The sequence below is a fragment of the Centropristis striata genome, chromosome 3 (assembly GCF_030273125.1).
Source record: "Centropristis striata isolate RG_2023a ecotype Rhode Island chromosome 3, C.striata_1.0, whole genome shotgun sequence".
NCBI lineage: Eukaryota > Metazoa > Chordata > Actinopteri > Perciformes > Serranidae > Centropristis > Centropristis striata.
In genome coordinates, this window is record NC_081519.1 from 29,504,978 (window position 1) to 29,525,291 (window position 20,314).

General features: G+C 39.9%; 1 protein-coding gene across 4 annotated transcripts in view; it reads left to right on the top strand.

Moving 5' to 3' along the window:
- Positions 1–20,314, top strand: part of epha8 (eph receptor A8) — a 188,916-nt gene that overhangs the window by 71,112 nt on the left and 97,490 nt on the right. For all 4 annotated transcript variants that reach the window (XM_059329522.1, XM_059329523.1, XM_059329524.1 and 1 more), the window contains exons 3-5: positions 14,010–14,063; positions 16,281–16,424; positions 19,673–19,822. In XM_059329522.1, coding sequence (XP_059185505.1) covers positions 14,010–14,063; positions 16,281–16,424; positions 19,673–19,822 — 348 coding nt within the window. The remainder of the gene's footprint in view (positions 1–14,009; positions 14,064–16,280; positions 16,425–19,672; positions 19,823–20,314) is intronic.

The window sequence follows — 20,314 nt, forward strand, 5'->3', positions numbered from 1 at the left end:
GAATGAAAAAGACAGACAGTGAAATCCTAAAGGCTTGCACTCTGAACACCCACAAACTCCTGCCCATGTCTCGTGTCTGAACCTGGACTGCACTGGACTGGAAAAAGTGTGGATGTAATCCAGGCAGCCATTATGTTTCTTTCAAAATGTATTTAAAAAACAAAAAAACAAAAAACATTTTATAGTTTCAAGAACTACTAAATAGCCCCAAAACACAGTATTTGGACATTATTCTTACTTGTGAAATACTTGTATGTTTGTGAGAGTTAGATCAAAAAAATATTTTCATTTTAGCAGGAAACATAAACATCACCATGAAGTGAATATTGCAGTCTTGTTTTTTTGTGTTTTAATATAAAAGCCAAGAACCAATTAGCCAGTTCCGTGCACTCATCCACCACCCACTGCTCTTTATTAAAAATCCATATGAAACAAACTTCAGACTGACAAGATGATTTTCTGCACATAAATTAACAACAGCTGACACACGGTGTAATCTTCACCCAGCCCTGTCAATCACACATGACTGAATATTAAAGTTTTAATTTAGATTCTCACAAATACAGTCTTCATTGGAAGTATGTTTCGGCCATTTCAAAGGTAATTGGTCAAATTGCATTTGGTCCAATGCTCAAATCAAGTCTCGTCAAGTTAAGTCAAATCAAATCAAGTAAAATATAGGGTTATGTCAGGTCCTTGGTTAGGCAAAGTCAAGTACCAAGTTAAGTCACTTTTTGGGCCCAAACCAGGCCTTAACTACTGCATGTCACAATTCAACTGATAACGACCATTTAATACAGTGTTGGTTTGCAGAAATGTAATACTGCTATGCTAATTGGCTGATTGTGTCAGGCCGGGCTCAAGTCAAGACTCAGATGCAGAGCAGGTGAACTTAAAAGTTTCTTTATTCAAAGAATGCAGCAGGTTAAGTCCTCACAGAGTGAAAGAAAAGGGCTATGAAACTCCTGAAGAAAAGTCGCTCAAATGGATAAGATAAGGGGAAAAACTAACTAAGCTCTCGGGGGGAAAAATTATTAAATAATAACACCTACAAACTAAAAGCGCTCCAAAAGGGAGGAGCAAAACCTGATAGGAAAAATAAAAGATTCTACTAAAACACTGTGAAAAACTGGAACAGGACTAAAGGGGGGAAATTAATAAAGAACACAAAATCTCTCCAAAAGGAGGAAAAACAAGACGTCTGACACAAAAAACTATGAAACTAAGAGCTGCGTTTAACTAATAAATTACAAAGAAAAATCCCTCTTGCGAGGAATCCAAAAGGGCAAAAAACAAGACAAGCTGTGGTTAGAACGAGATAACTGTCTGGTATGGTGACGGGGTCAAACACACTGGACCAAGACAAGGGAAAACACAGACTATTGGAACACATGGAGGGAAGGGAGCACCAGGTGAACACAATCAGCAATTAGGGGAGACAATCAGACAGATGACACACGGGGAAGGGCAAGTGACCTGAAACGAGAGGAGAGTTACTATTTCAAAATAAAACAGGAAATAACAAGACCAGAACACAAAGTAAGACACCACCTCAACACGTTGTGACACAGGCTAAAGTTAGCTAGGTATGGAGTAGTGAGAGAAAATATTAGCACTCCATATCTACCAGAGAGGACAAGCTGTTAGCAAGCTAATGTTATGTGGTTAAGCAAGTATATGTAGTATTAACATTAAATATACTGAGTTTCAGGATTGAACAGTTTTCTCCTTTGTAACTGCTGATGTCTCACATCTGTGTATGTCTTTAACCACTTTTGTCCTCTTAAAAACTGGTTGTTTCAGTTTGTCAGCTTGTAAAAATTAAGTGATTGGTTCTTCACTCTGTAGGAAGGACATTTCACAATGCAGCAGCTTTTAGACATGTCTCTGTTGTTTGCTAACAGACGGAATTAACAAGGACGTTCCTTCATTCAATACAAAATCAATGGAGAGAGATGGATTGTTTTCTCCTGGGGTATGCTCTGTCATTAGGACTCTTGGCACAGGTGTCATGAGCATGATCCAATTTGATACACTACCAGAAAGTGTTGCAAGGAGATTGACTGAAATGGTCAACTTCCAATCATGACAATGCAAATTGCAGATAAAAAGCCCTTTGAGTCATCATTAAGTCAAATCAAGTTGCAGGTATTTAACTTCTAGGTTCAAGTTGAGTTTCAAGTCAAGGTCCAAGTCATCAAAACAGTGACTCAAATAAACTAAAGTCCAAGTCACAGTGATTCATGTACACATCTCTGCAGATTTGTTAGACCCCTACAGGGTAGTAGGGGGGATGATTGCATATCTGTAAATATGTCCGTATGTATTTATGTAGAAGTTTGTGTGTGTAAAGGCCTGGAGAGTCGCCTCGTCTGGCATCCCAATCAGTCAGTGCCTCAGTTCGCAGGAATGTCATATCGATAACACAGCAAGTTGCCATGGAGAAAGCCTTGGTCGGGTTCCAGACAGTCAACAATCAGCAGGTGTCTGTGGGAGGTGGATGCAAGAGCGTCTCACTGCAGTGTTCTTCCAGGGGAGTTGCTGTTCCAGTAATGGCCTTGAGGCCTGAGCTGGTTGAGGTGGCCGAAAGCAGGGATTGTTTGGGTTTAAGGCAAGTGGCCGCATTCCATTTACACAACTACTATCCTTGTCCATTCTGGTCTCCGATTTGATCCATTTGCCTTTGCAAAGCCGTCAGCTCCTCCATGATTTTATCCATATTGCGGTTTATAGCCACAGTCTGAGTGCCACCAGCTCTGCCTACCGCTTCAATCAAGTCCAGCAGCCTTATGGGACAGCTGTCACCATTTTCTGTATTCTTCGATAAACCAGGGCAATGCCTAAACCAGTCAGCAAAAGACCTGTAATCATGGTTCCGAATAGGTAGTATTAGTGTTGATAGACATTATTAAAATTCTATGTAAATGACTGATGTGAGTATGAGGCTTCTTTAGGATGAGACAAATAGAGGACAAGTGAGGACAGCAAAGGTCAATAAAAGCACAGTGTAGCTTGTGGGTCATTTTTGTTTATTTTTCATTAGAAAGTTTGTAACTGCAACAGTAGTGTGTTTGTTTGTGTGGTCTGGAAGGCCGCGGGGCAAATCTTGTTAGAAATATAATGTGTATAGGACGTGAAAGTTGAGCAGGAAAATTTTTCCATTAGCACACCAGACTCCCTGCAGGAACCTGTGTGTTTATACCCACAGCTACCTTCAACTTCCTCCGAAACAACAATGATGAATAGAGCCTTAAACAGGCAACTCCCTTTATATTGTCCCTCACACCAGCAGCACATAATCATCTTTTCTACCAGTTTTCTTTATATATTTGTTAATCAGTCTTTCACTCTCCCTTTCATCTGGTCTGGCATCCACTCTCTTTCATATCATGTTATAAATAGACTGAAACTGATTTCATGCTGAAGGCCTCAGTCTGGTACGAGAGTAGTCCCCAAGATTTCGATACAAGCTTAAGAGGCGACTGTATTAAAACTTCACTTTCATTCTGCTAAACAACAGTTTCTCTGATCTTCAGGCAACTCACATGGCAACTTCTTTGTCTAAGTGGAAACACTAAATGGGCTGAATAAAACAAAAGAGACTGAGATTAAAGAGAGAAAGGGAGCGTGGAGAATCTGAGAAATTGAGGAACGTGGATCAGACGTGAATTAATTGCCACAAAGAGTCAGAGGAGGCTGGGTCGCTTCCAGCTTGGCCGCCAGAATGTCCCCATCACAAACACAATTGGCAATAAATGAGAAGAAACTACCAGCAGGATGGATTTACCGTCTGTTTTTATCATGTAATGAAGATGTGGATGGTATCAGTCATAATATCAGTTGACTCTGGACATGCTGGGGAATCAGTGAACTGAGTCACAGATAAGTCGCAACACAGGTTCAAATTTATCACAAGCTCATCATCCACTCTGTCTTATCGCCATTATTTCCTGTCTGTCTCCTCACTTACTGTAGTACCACCTTGTATAGTCACTTACAAGTATATTATAAAGTCACACCCAGAAATACCCACCCACCTTCACAGCTGCTCTCACTGTGCCTGATTAGACCTCTTCTCAGGACTGTGTGGGTGCGTACAGTCTGTGCTAATGTTGACATCTCCCTCATTCAGGGAGGCAGCCGTGTTTATGACAACTTTATCAGTCTTATTTGTACATTAATTTTGTTGATTTAGAATTTCAAACTTAGCAGTAGTTTATCAGCCAGTGAGGTGTAAAAGAAACATGTGCATGTGCACATAGCTTTTGACAGTATCATTAAACAACCTAATTGTATTTGAGTAAGCAATAAAATAGAACAATTATTTGTCAATATAATGTCTGAAAGGGAGAATTTGGGTACTTACCAGACGGCAACCTCCTGGTCTGAGCAGGGAGGCAAACCAGGAAGTGCCTTAAGCTGCATTCTACCGAAAATTTCAGCAGGGGGCACCAAGTTTGGCAGCAAAAACATCTGTCCATTCATTTTAGTGCAAAATTAGAAAAAATCAAATCAAAATCAAATCAAGTTTATTTGTATAGCCCTTTACAGTAGCCAGAAGGTACCCAAAGTGCTTCACAGGAAATCCATAAAAACAATACATAACACATGCATAACATATAAGTACAAAATAAAAGTGCTGCAGTGCTGCAAGGTAGTACGAGCCATAGACCATAGCCATACATAGAAAGGAACAAACAAAATGAGTAGACCTAAGAAACAGAGTTGGCAGAATTAAATGCCAACCTAAAAAAGTGGGTCTTCAACTTTGATTTAAAAAGGCTGAGATCAGAAGTGAAACGAATGTCAGGGGGCAGTTTGTTCCACAGCCTTGGAGCAGCGACGGCAAAAGACCGATCGCCCCACTGTTTAAGCCGTGTCCTCGGGACCTCTAAGAGAAGTTGACCCGAAGAGCGCAGGGCTCTGCCACAATTGCGAATTAAAATCTCTGACAGATAAGATGGGGCCAGTCCATTAACGGGCTGAAAAATAAATAACAAAAGTTTAAAATCAATTCTAAAACGGACTGGAAGCCAGTGGAGTGATGACAGCACAGGGGTAATGTGTTCCCGTCTCGATGTGCCTGTTAAAAATCGGGCAGCGGCGTTCTGTACAAGTTGAAGACGAGAGATGGAAGACTGGCTGAGGCCAACGTAGAGGGCATTGCAGTAATCGAGTCTTGAACTGATAAAAGCATGGATTGCCTTCTCGAGATCCTGCCGACTGAGGAAAGATTTCACTTTGGCCAAGAGACGGAGCTGAAAGAAGCTTGTGCTGACAACAGAACTAATCTGTTTGTCAAATTTGAGTCCATTGTCAAATATTACACCAAGGTTTTTAACATGTGATTTTAAAAAGGGGGCCAGAGTGCCAGAGTTTGTGGCGGAAACAATCGACGAAGATGGTCAACCAAACAAAATGCATTCAGTTTTGCTGTCGTTTAAATGCAAAAAGTTCTGTGCCAGCCACCGCTTTATATCAGAAATGCAGTCCAGGAGCTTAGTGAATGCAGTGTTATCGTTAGGACACATGGGCAGATACATCTGCAAATCGTCTGCATAAAAGTGAAAAGACAAATTGTGTTGTTTTATAATTGATCCCAGAGGAAGCATGTACAAAGAAAACAGAATAGGGCCGAGAATGGAACCCTGTGGCACACCACAGGGCAGGGATGCGGCTGAGGAGCAGTGGTCGCCAGTGACGACAGAGAAGCTCCTGTCTGCCAGGTATGACTTGGCAGACAGGAGAAAACTTCTCACTTGATTTATTGCCTCAGAATTTTTTTAGGACAACACTATGGTCTCAGTCACTAGTAAAAAATCTTCTTCAAGACAATTTGATGTTAATAGTTCTAATAATGGCCCCATTAAGAGGAAAATAGAAGATAAAGAATCATATGATTTGGGGCATGGCTACTTTTGATTGAAAGGTGGCTACAGTCCAGATATGGTCTGCTCCCCGTATCGGAAACAAGATGGCGACACAAGATGGCGACACAAGATGGCGACGAGTGTACACTGAACACTGAACTCGATGCTTCCAACGGGCCACAAACCAATGGGTGATGTCATGGTGACTACGTCCATTATTTATATACAGTCTATGGTACTTACCCACAGTCTGTGTATTACCTGCAATAGATGATGGTCTGCACATTCCCAGTTTGGAGAACAAGACCAGTGCTCCAGACAGACATGACGAAAACTAGAATTGAATAAACATTTTCGTTAACTGAAATATAAATAAAAATGAGAACTAACTGAAACTGTATTTTGTGGTTACAAAACTAACTAAAATTATAGTGAAAATGTCCTTTGTTTTCATCTTTGTCAACTTTTTTTGTACGTAAACCTTTTGGGTTGATATGAAATCTATTTCATCCATCTGGTTTTATGATTTAATAAACTTATTTGGGCTGAGATGGAGAAGACAAAGGAAGTAAAGGCAACATTTATTGTGACCTTATTGAATCTGGCACCCAACAAATACCCCATTACAAAAAAATTGAAACTAACACTAAAACTAATAAAAACTAAACTAAAACTTAGCATTTTCCAAAAAACTGAATTTGAAAAACAAAAAATCACAACGAAATTAAAATTAAAACTAATAAAAAATCCCAAACTATTATTACCTTGGTGGATACACTATAGAATTTGCTATTGTGTATTGAAAATTGGAAGACTTTTGAAATAAAATTGCAGAGCTCCGCTGAAAACTTTTTTCGTCTGAATATAGTTTGGAGATGACTGAAACATCCTGTTTTGATATTCTATATTCATATGCCTGCAGCATACTTGCATTGTGTGTTATGTTAACGTGTGTGAGGAAACAGTTGCTCTGTCTGCCACGTTTGATTTCTCCTGATGAACGATCAGATGAGTTGACAGGCAGGAAAAAGATGTGCAATTTACAGCCAATTAATTTCTCCTTCCTCTCATTCTCTCTCTCTGTTGTTCTTTACCCTCGCTCAGTCTGACATATACATCCGCATTGCATTGTCAATGGGCCGCTGTGTGAAGCCCTGTTTCTGTTGTCGCCACGATAGAGAACTCTCTTATCTCACTCTCACAAGATAAACATGCCCTGCTCAATCTCTAAGACTTTCTAACTCTTCGTCTTCCATTTCTTCTCCTCCCCCGACTGTCTGCTGAAGATGAGTAGAAAATATTTATATTATTTACAAGACTAAACAACAACTAATCTGGTCCAGTCTCATCCCGTGCAGCAATCTGCCTTCAGCTGCTGTGATTCTTCAGCCCTGGAGAAAATTACAAGGAGTAAAAATCTAAGATTTTTCCAAAAAAAGGAAAAAAAGGAGAGGTTGATAGTGCAGCGATGGCAAGACAGGAATAATGAGGGCGATAGAGAGGTTATACACCCCACTAATTAGCTGAGGTCTTCACAAGTTCAAGGACGGTTTCAATTTAGCTGATAAAGATGAGAGAATGAGGAAGGGAGAGAAGGGTGAGATGGGTGAGACTTCCTACATCTTAATTATCCCAGTGGTTTTTGGCTGGTGGCGCCTTGGGGAGTGTGTGTGTGTGTGTGTGTGTGTGTGTGTTCTTGTACTTCCTACATAGTGAGGACCGGAACACATTTTTAACCAACAGAGTGAGGACATTTTTGCAAAGTGAGGACATTTTGGCCGGTCCTCACTTCTTTAAAGGCTTTTTTGAGATTTCAGACTTTGTTTTAAGGGTTAAAACTGAAACTGTATTTCGTGGTAACAAAACTAACTAAATTTACAGTGAAAATGTCCTTCATTTTCGTATTTGTCAACTTTTTTCATACATGATGAAGAGGGATAAGACAAAGGAAATAAAGGCAAAATTTACTGTGACCTCTTTTAATCTCCCACCCAACAAATACCCCATTACAAAAAACTAAAACTAATAAAAACTAAACAAAATCAAAACCCAAAACTAACGAAAAATCCAAAATTATTATAACCGTACTAGGGAATTCACTATTGCAATGAGGGCCCTCACAAAGATAGAAGTCCAAGAATGTGTGTGTGTGTGTGTGTGTGTGTGTGTGTGTTAGGGGAACAAGGGGGGAGCAGGGTAAGGCGGCGCTGAGCAGAGGAGTTGGAGGGCTCCTTGCAAAGCCCAATCGTCTTATCTGAGGCCGAGTTCAGCTGGGTGCGGCCCAGAGCTTCGCGGTTGCCTCTTTCCCTTTCAATTATTCCGTCACTCTCACAAGGATACACAGCTTATAAGGATCATGGGGAACACCAGGGTTAAACACACATGCCTGTCTTCATTTATACATGCATAATTGACCATGTTTACACTTAGACAAAATAATCAGTGCACCATATTGTAAAGGATGATTTTTATTGTGTCCGTGATTCATAATTCTTGGATCTGGCGAGTACCAAGTTGCAGCACCCAGCACACCTTACCCTGTAATCCTCGCTGCAGCTCATCTGAAGGAGGGAGATTGGGAGAATTGCTTTTCTCTTGGTAGAGGAGGAGGAAGTCATATAGTTTGGCACTGAGTGAGTCACTGTTTCTGTTTACACCCACTGAGATATTTCTTTTTCATTATTGTTTTGTTTTTTTTATCCCGGAAATAAGTACAGTTCCCTTTTCTGCACCAGCCTGCTTTACATTACCACACGGGGCTGGTCCATTAAAAACACAATTAAATGGCATCTTTACACACTTAGATGAGAAAAAGTGTGGTCAAATTGTAAAAATTAAATCTAAACTGAGATTACCCTGATGACATCATGATGGTTGTTTTTTGAGACTTAAAGGAACAACAAGGAACTTTGATCTAGAACTATTTTCCTTTTTTAAACACATAACTGTTTGCAGGATGCATAGTGATCAGGAAATGTATCTATTTGTGGCTATGTAAGATTCATAAAAAGTATTAACAAAAGAAAAGAAAAAAAATCTTTTAGCCACCGACCAATTTATATATTGATTTTGCAGGAGGAAGAGGTCTGATTCAGGATCGGTTTTGAATGATTTCCCTGATTTTCCTGAACATTGTTGAGGGAGGTTTATTTTAGGGCCAGTTGTCCTGAAGTTGTCCTCGATAGCCGCGTTTCCGAAAGGAAAGCTGGGAAAGCGTCAGGCCACGCCCTCTCAAATGGACGATAACTCGGCGTGTCTCCATTAAAAAAAAAAGGCCCCAGAGAGATTTACGAGACTCCGGAGGTGACGCATGGTTTTCAATTGTCAAATAATCACTTAGCGACAGTTTCGTCCATTACGTCACATACGTGACAAATTTATCACGGGAGACAATAGACATATATACATACATATATGTCTATGCGGGAGACATACCAAACATAAACAATAAGGAAGGAGACACCGAGATGGAAGGAGCAGAACTTGCTGTAACAGCAGCACAACAACTTCGGCCGCCATCGCTAACTGTGCACAGCATCCTCCGCTTATTGTAAACAACTAACTGTGCCCAGAGTATCTGGTGCTTGTTGTAAACAAACAGAGATCGCTAAGTGAACACCTCCTGCAGCAGCAGCACATACACACTGTACTGCTACAGAGCTGTAAGGGCATGCTAACTGTACACAGTGTCCACAGCTGATCATAAACAAACGGCATCGCTTATTGTGCACTGAGTGTCCGGTGCTTGTTGTAAACAAACAGAGATCACTAAGTGAACACCTCCTGCAGCAGCAGCAATACACTCACTGCTACAGAGCTAACTGTGTAACCCATTAGCACTTTGCTACTGTGCACCTTGTTCCGCGACGCCGGATTGCACTATGAAAGGGCAGAATATCACACCTCCACTGGATCACTATGAACGCCCTAAGGTGAAAAGCCGGCACAAATCTTCCAGGAATAAAGCGGGACATTTGCGGGACCGCACTATGAAAGGTGCTTATGTTTCTTGTGGAAAGCTTACTCATCCATATGCTTTGGCTAGTTAGTTTAGTTAAAAACGCTGCAGTTCTGCAAGGTTTTTTGAATATTTTCAGGAGTCTCTTTTTTTTATTTCATTTTCAATTATCCAACGCTCCACTCTCCTGCTCAGGCAGTTACATGCAGTTACAAATCACACAGTGTAGCTAGTCTCCTCCAGGTGGTAAGTGTCTTGCATCAATGGACCCTTTTATCAAAGTTTCAGTTTCTTCTTTTAACTCCTATTGGCCTTCCCTTTTGAATGACCTCTACTTGCTTTATGTCACATACAAATTTTTCAACAGGAGAAGGAAGAAAGATGCTCTCACAATCCCATTCCCCTGGAGTTTGGGTTAAGCTGTTTGCATGCACTTTTGACACCCTGCAATTGAGTCTCCATGTCACCATGAATAAACCAGTTGACAGAACACCCTTATTTCCTCCATGACTGAGCTTTGGTGGGTTATTCTAATACAGGAGCATGAGAGGTTGATATTTTTCCAATGACACCAAAATGTACCATGAAACTGCAACTGGATTTGCACTGACAATGAAAACCCAAAGTAGAAGGTGTTTAGTGTTTCTGCATGGCAGTGAGCTGTTGAAGAATAAAGCAGAACTTCACCAGGTTGGATTGCAACATGTGCTTAAAGGAATACTTCACCCAAAGCTTTTTTACACTTCCATTCTTCCTCCACAGAGAATCCAAAAATGTAATAAATTTCCACTGCCATTGTGTGCAGATGCACTACTCATTTGAACTGGCAGAAGTGTTTTAAATAATGAAATGAGTGAGTACGCAATTATCTGTATCTGCTTATCTGTTGATCTGGTTGTCTCGGTGACACAGCTGGTAGAGCGCATACCACAGAGGCTTCTTCCTTGCAAGCATGGGGCAGGTTCGAATCTGGCTCAGAGCCCTTTCCTGCATGTCTTCCCCTCTGTTTCCTCCTTTTCCTCAATATCTGTCCACTATCAGTAAAGCAGAAAAATGGCCAAAAATCACTTTAAATGAGGTTTATCTGTGTCCATACTTGGAATGGGCAAGGTTTAAACTGGATATGGGTGTAGCTTTAAAAGGAAGTCGATAATTTAACCCTAAAGTTAATCTGGGTTGATCACAAGTTGCTATATTTATTAATTTCTAGAAAACTTTTTATAGAACAGCCTCAGGATTTAGCCTCAAAGTAAGAAAAATCAGAATATTGATGCATTATATTCATATGATAATTGTACTTGAAGAGTACTTTATCTCTATTACATTTGTTTCATCCAAGGACACGGCTCAACACTATTAAATAATATCATTTTGAAGAATGAGACTTGGATATTGCTGTTGAGAGTTGTAAACAGATATTTTTATATAGTTTTGCTGTTGTTAAACCTGGCCTCCATCTACTTCAGTTCATTAAGGATTTACGTTTTCCAGATTCTTTAGTAACTGTGGAGGCCTACGAGAAAATCCATGCTCAAGGTAGCATTGAGTGAGTAATTGATACACAAATGGTCATTTCAAGGGGGAAGTATTTGTTTAAATACACTTCTTCTTATTTTTTAACCTGTTCCTTTTTTCTTCTTTTTTTGCCATCATGACTATTAGCCATGACAGCATGAGTTTTGCAGGTATTTGGATATAAATGAAACATGGACATTTGTCCCAAATTTCACGCCAATCAATCAATAGTTAAAGCCACTTTTTTACTCAAAATCATAAATGTGAACTTCATGGTGGCACTAATAGTCAGGGGTTTACCAAAGTTAGAAGGGAATCTTTGTCTGGGACTGTGAGATGATACCTTTACAAGTTCCATGACATTCAAACACAGAAATAGTTTGTTTGAACTCCCTTTAGCAGAATAGACAGAATAAGAATAACAAAACAAACAAAAAAGCTTTGACCTCTGACCTTTACAGACATTGTCTTAAAACAAAGACCCCTTTTCAAGCAAACCTAGTTCTTTTGCTCGGCTGGTGCTGGTTTGCAGTTGGTTCAACTTGTGAAGCTTCTCAGAACCTGTTTGCTTTTCAAAGTTAGAGCCACAATATTACATCACTGAATATGTCTCCACTCTCTCAGAAACCATAATAACAACAACGGCAGACTACATATCGTTTCTTTACAAATGTTGCTCCTAGCTTTGCGAGCCTACATTGGCATCCAAACATGACATGTACAACACATTTGTTCTGCTCGGCTTGAATTCTATGGAAGGCGAAAACGTCTTTATTAACACTAAATGTAAGATGTTAAAGTTAGACTTTTTGGAAGCTAACGATAGCCCGCTAATGCTAGCCCGTATCACATTGCAGTTAAACAAATACAATAAAATGAATGATACATGTTTTCATTGGTCTTGTTGGTCACAATAATCTCGCCCCTGCTTAAGTGGTTCCAGATTCAAGACCATTAAATGGTAAATGGACATGCACTTATATATATATCTTTTCTAATCAATTTGCGACCACTCAAAGTGCTTTACACTACAGACTGCGCTCATTCACCCGTTCACACACACATTCATACTGGTGGCAGAGGCTACCCTAAACGGTGCCACCTGCCACCATTGGGAATTCATTCACACACCGATCAACACAGCATCGGGAGCAATTTGGGGTTCAGTATCTTGCTCAAGGATACTTCGACATGTAGGCTGCCATGGTCAGGGATTAAACCACCGGCCATCCGATCAGTATGTAACCACTCTACCAACTGAGCCACAGCCGCCCCAAGAGTTGGTGTCGCTCTGGAACCAGTTTTCCTGTCTGACAGCCGGTTCTTTGGCTGTTTGAAAAGCAAGGAACAGGTTCAAGATAAGGCACCAGCTCCAAAAACGGCCCTCAAACTCCCTTGTAGTATCAGAGGGTTGTGGACAAAATTTTGCATGGATGTATCCATTTCAGTCCTATACTGATTTGGACTAAGTTCCGATTAAAGAAGGTCAGATGATTTGACTGTTTATCCAAGATCTGGCAGCTACAGTGATAAAATATTATGTATCTTAGCAAAATGAAATGCAAATGCATGCATATGTAAATGCTTTGATATGTTGTACTATGTGTGTACTGTCTGTGAACACTGAAAAAAAACAGAGACTGACTGGTATGTTGAGTGGGGCTGGAATCTGTAAATGCAAAGAAGATTCTTTTCAATCATCCTGTCCTACACTACAACAGTGTGCCTGCTTACATACCCTGTGATGCATTCAAATAAATCTGAATTGTGAATGTAATCTTCCTGTGCATCCTACTGCATGGAATCCAGGCAGCTCCTCATCTGTAGATAGAGGTCTTTGGGAGTACAGCTTATATCTCCTCACAATATACTCAAAGGAGGAGCTGAACAGAAGGCTTCCTGAGATTGAGTTTTCTCCGGGTGCTGGATGCACAGTAACTGTAGGTGCAGGGAGGTGTAATGCACATTAACACATTTATAAATACCAACTCATTCCATTGACTGTGCCTCCTCGTAATTCTTTTATTGGCCGCTGGCGTAATTCAGTAAACAATGTAAATCTAATCACATACATGAGGGGCATCTCATTAAAGTCAAATGTGTCCCGTTGGAATTCCATTAAGTGAATTCCAACATGCTGAAATGTGGAACACATGATTGCATGTGTTAACCCTTGCTTGCCCACACAGAATGCATTAGCATATTTAAAACCAGCAGTAATGCCAGTTTAACAGTGTTTGTTGAGACTTTCAAGTCAAGTTTTTAGACAAAGTATACGAGAGGTAAATGAGAAGGATTTTGACAGTTTGTTGCAGTGTGCGTCACTCCAACTCAGTTATATATATTTATATAGATAATGAGGTCTGATAACATGTTGAAATCATACTGTATGTCCTCTGAGAGCTATAAATATAGCATACCATACACCTGCCACACTAGCATGACTGCCTCTTGTGTGACAGGACTCATCACATGTTTCATTTGAAGTCTAAGCTAATAATCTTCTGATGTGGTTAGGGAGACACGTAGGCACCGGCATTCATGTGGGAAATATAAGACAGCAGCTGAACGATTTGCTGCATATGAATCTGAAAAACGTGGAGATGGGTGAACATGTGACCGACTCAACAAAGTTTCCCTCCCTCTTTTTCTCTCTCTCTGCACAGTGGGATGCCATTAATGAGATGGACGAGTACTTCAGCCCTATCCACACGTACCAGGTGTGTAATGTTCTCACTGTTTTATTAAAGTTAATTATTACAAGAACTTCTGTAGAATATATCACTTTGATCTCAGGGAAACTTTTTTTCTCTTTGCAAGGTAAATGAGGTTTGATTTCAAAACACAAATGGAATAATTAATCAGTAATCTTATATTTGTTAATAATCGTCATTTAATTAAAAAAAATAGATTGTATATTATAAGATTATACAACAATTCCTGCTGGTGTACAGGAGTTGAGACAACGTTATTTATATTTTTGCAAGGTTGTACTTGAGGTTTTATGACAGTTGTGGCTTTGAGTTTTGTTTCAGAACATAGAATATTCTTCAGCTAAGTATAGTTGTATAAAATATGTTGCCAGGGCATTAGTTGATACAAGAACTCTAATAATTGTTTATTCTGAGCTGAGTGTTAAATTCTATTTTCTATAATATAATCAGCAATTGTGATAATGATTTTTAAAACAAAATTACCTAAATTCAGTAACATTATTTTGAAACTTAAAGTCTGGGTAAAGTCAAATCAAAGACTGGAAACTACATAGGTCATATATACATACATACATATTTTGGAGTTGGAACATTGAACTGTTTTCCTCCATTTCTGTGTTTACATTGTTTTGGGCGTGTCTAAAATCATTGTTCGATGACTCAACGGAGCTTCCTTATCATAACTCCGCCCCTAACACTAATGGTGATGCTGATACCTTTACCGATAACTTAAGCTGAAGCTAACGTTGTCAACGGTCATAGCGACAGAAGATTACTATATCTGAAATACCGTATTTCCTCAATTTAAAGCCGGGCCCCTATTAATGACCTGCCTCATTTAGTAACCCGGTTAAAATCAATTTTTAGTAAATAAAAGCCAGCCTCTTTTATGAGCCAGTTGTCTTACCGGTGTTATGTCAAAGTCTGTTCCCCCGTCGATATGTGTCCCCCTTACCTTAACCTGCACCAACCTGACCCCTGACCCCAACCAGTCCTCCTTTAAGCTGTTAACATGAGCCCAAGTTTACCTTAACCCCAAACAGTTCTCTCTACAAGGCCTAACCTTAAACTTAACTCCTAATTCCAACCCGGTGTGAATTCTGTTTTATTTCCTACAAACTTATTTTATACAAAGATTTGTTAGTCTACCAGTGACCCACTTTGTAGAGTAATGATTGACATTACAATCTACCAATCCTCATCCAATCATCCAAAAGGAGCCACCAGTCTGGAGACCAAAGGACTGGAGAAGGTGGCTATTTGCCGTTTCCATGGTTTCGTTCACCGCTATAGAGACTTATAAAGTCCATACAAAGTAAAGCATATTAAGATCATAACTCATATACAACAACTTCCTTACTTACTACTAATTAGCAATCATTCTGAGGTTATTGAGGGAAAATTCTTAGTTAATGGCTTACTGGTTGTAGAATAAGGCATTAATAACTACTTAATAATGACTAATATGTTACTTATTTGCATGCTAATAAGCAACTAATTAATGTTGAATGTGTGTTTCCTAATCTAAAGTGTTACCAACTTAACTTATACATGTATATTATTTCTAATTCAAATTTGGCTGGGTGTTTAATAACACGTGTTTCTGTGGTGTGGAAAACTCAGATCAAATATATATATATATATTTGATTTACCCTGACTTTCATATTAGCTGGTTTTCTCAATTTAATGTATTAAATACCTTTGACATTTAGACAGTTTTAAGACTTCACCTTGGGCTCATGTATATTTTGAAAGTGCTGAATCATTGAGATGTGTTGGAGCATCTACCATTAGCAAGTAACTTCCACATTAAATTAATATATAACCGTATTTCAATAAAAACAACCAGTGAAATACTGATTAGAGTGTCTGTGATGATTACACTGCTTTTATCATTGTGTGACATAAAAAGATTCATATCATTTCTTTACAGCACAAAGCAGGAAACACATTTTCTACCATTCAGAGTGCAGGTACATCTTCATGTGAGCTCAGGCTGCCTCACCTGAATACACACAAGCTGTTGATGAGCGTCAGCCAGCTGCTCTGCTCTTCACAACAAACAGAGCACTACACCGGAGTGGGGACAAATGACATCTTTCAAAAACAAAAAATGGAAAGAATAAGCCACACAGAGCCTCTTTAAAGACTACAGTGCTTGTTTTTATGGATGATGTATGTTGCTGCTAAAGTTGCTGATTATAACACTTATTCTGAATCAGGTCTGTAACGTGATGAGCCCCAGCCAGAACAACTGGCTGAGGACGGGCTGGATCCCTCGAGACGGAGCACGAAGGATCTACATCGAGGTCAAGTTTACCCTGAGAGACTGCAACAGCATGCCTGGAGTACTGGGCACATGCAAGGTAACACTCAGACAGTAAGAGGAGGGAGGGGAAGGAGACAAAGCTGTAAAATAGAGTTGTTAAATACACATGATGTGACTCGTATTCTTTTTTAATTTACAATCTGAGATGACGTCGATTTAACTCAGACACTTCAAAGACACACAAAGGATTTTAGACTAAGGCCCCGTTTACATGAGGACGCTTGCAGGTAAAAATGACAAAATATTTTATCAGAAGTGCCTTTCGTTTAGACTGTGACGGCGTTTTTGCAGCTTAATAACACAAAAATCTGAAACGCAAAACTCTGCTCAGATCTGCTCACGTCACGTACGCGTTTACATCACATCCATGCTCCAGTACAGGGAAATAAACAAACATGTGGGATTATTTCCATGCGTCGGACCTTCAAGCTGCTCTGGCAGCCCTAATAAACTTACAGGAGTCTTTCCCCCAAATGTACAGGATATGTACAGATAGTGTTAGTGAACAGAGAAGGATCTGTAATTACCTCTATCACATTTTGGATGCACCGATTGGTGGGAGGCGAGCCAGACGGCTTTGGACGAGACCTGGGAGATCTAGTGGATGGTGGAGAACTTTGTGGAAGGAGTAGCTGATGAAAATGTGTGGCGTGAAAACTTCCACATGCCCAAAGATGCTCTTATCGCTTGAACTGATGCCGCCTGGGATACATACCCAATCCAATTCACACACTTTTGCTTCACCGTATGCCTCCTGAAAATGCTCGACTAAACGCAGAATAAAAAGTGACGACACAACGACACTTTTGCGTCTTCTGTTCAGACCGTCATCATGTGAACGTAGCCGTGTCAGTACCACAAATTACGGCACGTAGGCACATATCATGGCGCGTTCTAAAAATAGCACACATGTACGGTCTGCGATTGTATAAAAAGACTGCAGTTTCTGTGGATTTATGTTGTAAAAACACTGACCATAGGTTTTGGGCAAAGTATATCTGGTTAGGCATTATAAAAGTTTAAACAGTTTAAACAGTAAATAAATGTACAGGAAGGCCGGAAATTAAGTAGTTACAAGGGTCACGTGACTGCCGGAATTTACGTAAAAAATGTGATTCACGTAACTTACGTAAACAACGTAACTTAAGTTAAAGATGGTTAATTTTTGTTTGCAAACGGGACACGAACCCCACTCTCCTGGGTGAAAGTGCGCTGCTTGTTTGATCCATCCACCACCCTAGCCTCCAACTAACTGCGGGAATTTGCCCTTTTAAACTTCGCTTGGCTGACAATCACTATAACATCAGCAAGATGACGGCGGTTTTTGGAATATGTTAATATAGCTTGTTTTTCGCTGCCTGTACAACCTATATTGACGGGCTGGATGGACAAACACAGAATCATCTCGATGAGACAGACTTTAGAGGCTGTGCTCTACTCTTGGAAGTTAAAAAACAAAAAAAACTGAGAACACTTCTGGCTTGTCGTCCACACAGATATTTACCACCTCCTTAAAGTGCAGCTCAGCATCCTAGGATCTATTGGAGATACGGGTACAGATAATGTTTGACTCCCAAAATATATGTGACACGTCGCTACCGTCCATATATAAACCTCCCCAACAATACCAAATAATTAGTCTCTGTGTCTGGTAGCTACTGTAGCTATGGGGCCTACATGCTAACATTCCTCTACTTTATCAAAGCCCCGCAGTACGTATATTAGGCATATGTAATAATAACCATCAAAACAATTATAAAACAAAAATATGAACCTGTAGCAGTTCTAAGGCTGCTTCAGGTTCTTAGGTTGTCAGCTCATTTTAATGACCAAATATAGATGTGAGAGCTTTGTGAGAAAGTAGTGAAAAGTTTAACAAAGTTGAAATATTTTCTTGTCACAGTTCATCTGTAAGGCTTCTTGGTTGTATTTAGACTTTTTGTACTGGGTTTATAAAAAAACACAATGAGCATGCATGCAGTACTCGAACCGTGAGCACTACAGCTGGGCCTTCAGTAGTCCGACCGGCTCCTGTTTTTGCATTTTTCATGCTTTAAAACTAATAAACACAAAGTCTCGGCATGTGAAGGAGGCGATGCGTGAATGGGAAGCAGACCGTGGTGCTTTTTAATCACACACTCCGACCCCGCTTGTTGCAATTTTAGAAAATATAATCATGTGGGGAAAAAGACTTACAAACATGGACCAAAACGGCTCCATAATACGCACAAAAATCCAAAAGAAACGAAAATTAACAAACTAACTTAATGAGCTAGCTAACCGGGTTTCCATAAAGACGGACGATTCTGATGTGATTGCTGATGTGAACTTGACAGTAAACTTAACTTTAGAACATACATGAGAGAAAATGTATTAAATGTATTGTATTAAATATATTATTATATTAATTATATATTATTTAATACCGTATTTCCTCAATTTAAAGCCAGGCCCCTATTAATGACCGGCCTCATTTAGTAACCGGGTGTAAAAACAATTTCTAGTAAATAAAAGCCGGCCTCTTTTATAAGCTGGGTGTCTTATGGGTGTTATGTCAAAGTCTGTTCCCCCGTCGATATGTGTACCTTAACCTGCACCAACCTGACCCCTGACCCCAACCAGTCCTCCTTTAAGTTGTTAACATGAGCCCAAGTTTACCTTAACCCCAAACAGTTCTCTCTACAAGGCCTAACCTTAAACTGAAATCCTAACTCCAACCGTGGAGGTGATGCTACGGAGAACACCATTCAGGAAACATCATTTGACGGGTAACAGATTTCCACACAACACCTGTATTTTGAAGTTTGGCCACACGAGTTAGTACTGTAGGTAAATATGGTTGTTTCTCCCGCTGTCCTAGTCATTCTCTGTAAAGTCCAGCCGTTTACACATGTTCTTCGGGGCTTTTTAGTAGTTTAGACATTTTAAATCCTGTTTAAAATGAACATTCAGCGTGCTGTTCATTGTTTGTTTACATCCCAGTACTTCCAATATGGCCGACATCCGGGTAACTGGCTACAATGCGCTGTGTAAAACACTCTAAAAAGTGCCGGTCAGAGCTGCTCTGATTTTCTTTTTTAAATAAAAGCCTCCTTCAAATAATAGCCTGCCCCTATTATTAGCCGGGTCCCAAACTGATTTTTTGTTAATAGAAGCCAGGCTACTATTTGAGGAAATACGGTACTCATATTTTTTGATTTTGAATTTTTAAGGCCTTCTCTGAAGGCGTAGAAGGCCCTGAAGGTTCTCCTCTGCAGTACTCATACTACCTTGTTTGCTCTACAGGAAACCTTCAACCTGTACTACTATGAATCTGATAGAGCAGTGGGCTCGGCCGTACGGGAGAACCAGTTCATTAAGATTGACACCATCGCTGCTGACGAGAGCTTCACAGGGGTGGACCTGGGGGTCCGCAGACTAAAGCTCAACACTGAGGTATGAGCAACAACACTAAACAACAGCACGATTGAAACAAGAGGTAAATGTCAGTCCAGGCTCTTTGAAGCAACATCTCACTCTGGATCCTAAGTTTATTTCAATTCTCAGCACGTACACCTCGGCAGGAGTTCAAGACAAGTTGGAAACATCCACAGCCTCTTCCAGTCTCGTCACTCACACTGTTTTGTGCTCCGTTCTGCAGATCTGTGAAAGAAAACAAACAGCTGGGCTCAGTACAGTACCATGGGAAATACTTTGATATTGATAACAGCTTCAAATTTGATTCTAGATAGTGGAGCTACTCTTTTATTGATAACTTACATTGCTGGAAAGATGAAGATCTGAAGGACAGGGTGTTATTCGCTGTGCTCTCATTATATTTGCCACACATTAATCCTGAGTTAGCTGTGGACAACACAAACACTTCAACCAGTTTTTGTTGGAACCAAGGTTAGAATAGTTTTTTATTTTTCATTAGTTGTAGTTTTA